The sequence below is a fragment of the Zea mays genome, chromosome 1, assembly GCF_902167145.1.
Source record: "Zea mays cultivar B73 chromosome 1, Zm-B73-REFERENCE-NAM-5.0, whole genome shotgun sequence".
NCBI lineage: Eukaryota > Viridiplantae > Streptophyta > Magnoliopsida > Poales > Poaceae > Zea > Zea mays.
In genome coordinates this window covers 287,474,474-287,479,797 of record NC_050096.1, presented here as the reverse complement: position 1 = coordinate 287,479,797, position 5,324 = coordinate 287,474,474, and the positions used below count along the sequence as shown (strand labels likewise).

General features: G+C 47.6%; 1 protein-coding gene across 1 annotated transcript; it reads right to left on the bottom strand.

Moving 5' to 3' along the window:
• Positions 1-442: 442 nt before the first annotated feature.
• On the bottom strand, positions 443-4,033 carry LOC103644065 (Pyridoxal phosphate (PLP)-dependent transferase superfamily protein). Its single transcript, XM_008667259.3, has one exon. The coding sequence runs from the start codon at positions 3,676-3,678 to the stop codon at positions 862-864; it is 2,817 nt and encodes a 938-aa protein (XP_008665481.1). The 5' UTR covers positions 3,679-4,033; the 3' UTR covers positions 443-861.
• Positions 4,034-5,324: the final 1,291 nt, after the last annotated feature.

Sequence of the window (5,324 nt, the reverse complement as noted above, 5' to 3'; positions counted from 1 at the left end):
AGACAGCAAATAGAACAATTACCTTTTGAGATACCGCACTGCGAAATGCACCAAAAGTAACCACCCGTTCAACAACCCTGTCGATGAGCTTTACAAGCGATCACCATATATAATACAAAATTTGCAGCTGGCAACAGCGCCCCAGAAAAAAGGTCAGCATAAGTTAGGAAGCAGGCCATTTCAGTCTCACCAGGATCCACTCTTTTAACCAATTCTCACATGATTAACTGGAATAGGACTACTTTATTGCGCTTAGTTCTACCAGTAAAGCTAAAAGATGCAACAAAGAGAGAGAAAATATCAGCTGGAATGATAGCTAAAAGAAAAGGTGTTAGCTAGTAGACCATTATTATCAATGTCATTTGAAAGCGACCTGATGGGAATTAGCATGTACTTAAGTAGACAAATTCATGACAGAACTATAGCAGACACTAACATCTTAGGACAGCTGAGGATTCAACAACAAAACTGAAAAGGGTACAGTCACCTATCATCATGCTATTCATGTTGCAAGAATCATACAAGCGAGCAAATCTATTTCATGTCCAATGGAGCCAATTTACAACTTACAAGCAAGTACATGGAAAGGATGCTCAAAATAATTAGCTGGTACATATAGATCTCCAAAAAAAAAATCTACAAACAAAAACGTTGCATGCCTAGAAAAGGATGGAAATAAGAATGAAGAAATATAAAAGCCGCACTACCAAGTATTGCCCCTTGACTCCATGCTGAGACGTTAAAAAACAATACGCAGAAGCAACATGACATCTCTTCTACTATCCTCGTTTCAATTACACTGGTGCCACCCTCCTCTATTATGAAGTAGCTGCAATAGCCATAAACTGGAACCATCTAATACTATCTTTCTGCATCCTCAGGAATAGATGATAGCCTCTCTTGCTCAAGAAATGATGAATCAAGAAATTTTGCAGCAAATGCCCACAACCTGTAGACATCCTCAAAATTTGTAAGGAACCCAAGAGATGCAGTGACCACTTCGGTCCCAATAATAGCATTCTTGCTATTTTTCTTTTCACGACGGCCATTTGCCGCTGGCCAGGAAGAACTTAACCCCACATCAACCGCACCATGTTTCTGGTTGTCTATGAGGCGTATATGACTTAGGAACCCGACGCCCAAGGAGAGGCCTTCTTTTTCTGCCAGTTTCTGTACAGTTTCAGGATTTATCAGGGAGGTTCCAGTGTTGCAGTCCTTTATATTGAATGCAACTGCTGCTCCACGGTCATATTTGATCTTTGGACCATATATATAAACAAGGGGTACCCCCTCGCCATCCCCTGAATCAGGCAACCGGAGCTGCAGTAATGAGGTCACCAACCAATTGATTAGGTATCGTAATCTAAGTGTGGTCTTGCTAAGTCCAAGCATATTCACATGATCAAGATGTTTGCAGATAATTTCAGGTTCTTTCCTGCCATCCAGAGCCTCATCATAGTCACTGTATGCATCGTCGTCGTCGTCATCGTCATCTGCCATTCCATACCCAGATGTTTCCCCAGCATCTGCATTACGACAAAGCTTGCTATCATCCAAAGTGAATGATACATTGTGCCCCATACTTGGCACTCGTTCCGATTCTTCTACTCCAAAGAATCTTCCACCATTGAATCTGCCATTGTATGCTTCCCTCCTTCCCAGTAGACGGAAGTCACCTTCATTTTCTCTTCTGATTGCACTATCTTTGGTTTCTGCTTGACTTTCTGAGAAAATCTCGGATGTGGAGCCATTCTCACGGGTGGTACAGCTCCCAAAAACAGAGGTTGCACAGCCTTCACCTTCAGCAGTGTCGTTGGCACAAGAAAATTTTACAAACCTCTTATTTACTTTAGCATCTTTATTATCTTCTTCAATCTCGCTGATAGGAGTATTCTTGATGTTAATATGTGAATTATCTTCATCCAGATCCCCTTTCTCCGGCCCTGGCTCTTGTGATACCGACCTCACGGCTGCATCAAATGACATAACATGGTTATCATGAATAGGACTCCTTGACAGTTTGGATGGCACCTTTGGTGACGCCTTCTTAGCACTCTTCCTGCCAGAAAACCAGGATGCTGGCAATGGAGAGCCCAATTTTCCCTTGCTTGATTGCTCTGAATGGTCTGAACCAAGTGGACTCTGTCCCAAATCAACCCAGAAGGAGTTCTCCGATGACTCATCCTCACTGAACACAGGGCTCTTCATCACCTCTCCAACAGAAACACTCTCGCTCTCTTCATATATGGTGCTGGCACCATCTCTATCTGAACTGTCCTGATCCATTTCACTCTCAATAACCTCCCTCACTTGCGCTGATGAATATGCACCTGAGAATGCAGGCAAATGGGGTGCATGGTGACTGTTCAACACCGACCCCTCCTCAATTTGAATGATATTATCATCCTCCAGCCCATCCAGGACACCTTCAAACCCATCAACTGAATCACTGAGATACTGTGGGAAGACCGGCACAATCCGCACCATCCCTGCCCCCGTCCCACCGCTCGGGCTCTGCAAGCATGCCATTACCGACTTCTTGATCAGCAAGCATCCAAAACCAGTTGGTTCAGCCCCAAACACCCTGTAAAATGAAGTGATGATGAAGTCTGGCCGGAACAGAGACAGCCCCAGCGAGTCCATGTCCTTAGGCCCCAGAGCCCCAGCATCGAGCAGGACATGCCAGTGATTTTGCTGAGCCAATGCCATCCACTGGTAGGAGTACTTGGCACCCGTCACCCTCGACTGCACAGGGAACACGAACAGACCAGTGGCGGAGTCCTTGCGCCGCCGCTTCTTGGTGGAGATCAGCTTCCGGAGCTCGGTGGTGCAGATCTTGAGCGTGGGCCACTTAAACCAGGCGGAGTACGCCTTGGCTCCCTTGTCACGCGCGGCCTGCGTCATCCAGTTCACGGACTGGGACTCATGGTCGAACATGGTGAGCAGGCGCATGTTGGTGCCGAAGGGGTAGCACTCAGCGAGCAGCCGGAAGGCCGAGCCGCGGCTGACCGTGAAGACGAGGCAGTACTCGGACTCGGGGATGTTGAGGTAATCCATGATGCGGTTCTTGATGTCGTGCTCCGCGGTGCCCTTCTCGGCGGCGCCGTAGAGCGCATGGTTGCTGAGGTTGGCGGTGATCTCCGAGAGCGTGAACGCAGCCGACGAATCGGCAGGGTTGCAGCTTTGGAGGTAGGAGAAAAGGCCAAAGCCGCAGTAGTCGAGGCATACCTTGTCCAGGTGCGGGTACTCGTCGGCGCGGAGGCGGTCCACGTCCGAGGCGGACGCGTAGCTGGGGTACATGGCGAGGAACCTGGCCAGCGCCTCCTCCAGCATCGGGAGCGCGTCCGGCGACTGGAACGCGCGCTCTGCGGCCATGGCCGTCGCGCGCAGGAAGTCCCGCTGCGCGTGGAGCCGCGCCAGCGAGCGGGACCGCCCCACGGACGCCTCCTCCGCACCGTCCCCTCCATCGAGGAGCGCCGCGTCGCGGGACTTGGCGAGGGACCCGTCCTCGGACGCCTCCTCCAGCGCCTCCCGCAGCTTGCTCTCCTGCAGCCGCCGCCCGCCGCCGGACCCCGCGCCCGCCCCCGCCCCCGCCTGCGGCGGCCGCGGCGGGCGGTTTTTCTTGTCCAAGAGCAGCGCGGCGCAGTGGGAGAGCGGCTTCCACAGCGACAGATGCATGGCCGCCCGCGCGCGCGCCCAGAAATCCGGGACGTTTCCTCCTTCCTCTCTCCCTCCTACAGCATCCTATTCCCCGCCGCCGGCGCCCCCCGCGAATTCTCTGGATCAAATCAGCCCGCGATCGAATCCGACGCGGAGAAGGGTTCCACTTAGGGCTTCGGGAGATCGACAGAGACGGACGATCGGGCTGGGTGCCCTCACCGCCGCGGAATCTGGATCAAGGAACGGAGCAGAGAGCAAAGGGACAGCCGGACAGGCGGAGGAGTGAAAGAGGAAGGGCTGAAGGGGAGAGGACAGACGAGGAAGGCAGGAGGGAGTGAAAGAGGAGGCTGCACAATGAATTGGAGGCTTGGAGCAAACCAACTCGCCAGCACGGAATTAAAAGCAGAGGGCCCCATGTAACGGCGACTCCAATATATATATATATTTTTTTGCTGTGCAGTATATTTTGCACATCGGTAGGTTTCGATCTTATTTTATTAAAATTTATTGTACAGATATATCAGATTTGATCTTTGCTGGAAATGAAATCTGTACTGAACCAAGCAATCTTTGGAGATAAATGAGGCTGCATACAGCATCCTACACATTTGTGGCAGATTTGCGCTGCCGGTGAGCTCATTGATTACTGGTTGCACTACAGTCTGCAGGCACCGTCCTGGTTCCGCTGATCTTTTCTAAGATAAAATAAATCTCCATTTTTCAAATTTTATATTTAACTAAATCTATAAAAAAATTATTTATTACACCGGATATGTAGAATAGAATTTTATAATAAATATATTTTAAGATACAAATGTGGATATGATTATTTTATAAAGTTTGAATTATTCTAAGTTCAGTGTTAATTATTGTTTTTATGGCGGACAGTAACTCTTATATGTGTTTTGCATGACATTTTCTACCGTTTAGGATTTGATTTGGGGAAGAAGCTGGGAGTGGGAATGAGACGCTCATGTTCATTGACACAGTTTAGAACAGGGCAACGTATCCAGTATATATGGATGTGTAGTGTGATGTATGTATTAAAATTTTGGTCGTGTAGATTAGATCTAACGACTATTGTTTATTATTTTTTTAAAAGATCATTCCACTAAAGAAAATTGAATTTGTTTTAAATGATTGGAATTTAATAAGGTAGTGTTTAGTTCTTAGATGAAGCGGCTACATGCTAGTGAGCGGTTTCATCCTAAAGATTTTAGGAAGCCAGTTGATTAAACATTTAAGCATAATTTTCTTTTTTTAAGAATCACTCTGTCATACGTAAAAGCAATCCAAATAACAATAAATTAAAAATAAAGCGCCTCGTCATATCCCGTAACCAAACATCACCTAAGTACATTGTATACATCACACACCAAATACGTTTCTTTAGAAAAGTCCACCTCAAGTCTTCAACAAAAGCTTCTTCCACGGTGCATCTAAATGGGAGACGACCTGATTATTATGGTAATATATGAACTTCAAGTCCTGATCCTACATGTTCATTTCTAAACGTAATGATACCCAGCCACCCACTGATTTCTTTTCTCCTGCTGCACCGCACAACCTACAGGGGGGCATCTATGTTTGCAAGTGGCAATGTGGCATGCTTTCGCCACGGATTCTACCTGCAATTACCAAATACTAGAACCAGGCAGCCAGCG

Coding starts and splice junctions, on each gene's coding strand:
- LOC103644065 (XM_008667259.3), bottom strand. CDS start 3,678: ATGCATCTGTCGCTGTGGAAGCCGCTCTCCCACTGCGCCGCGCTGCTC.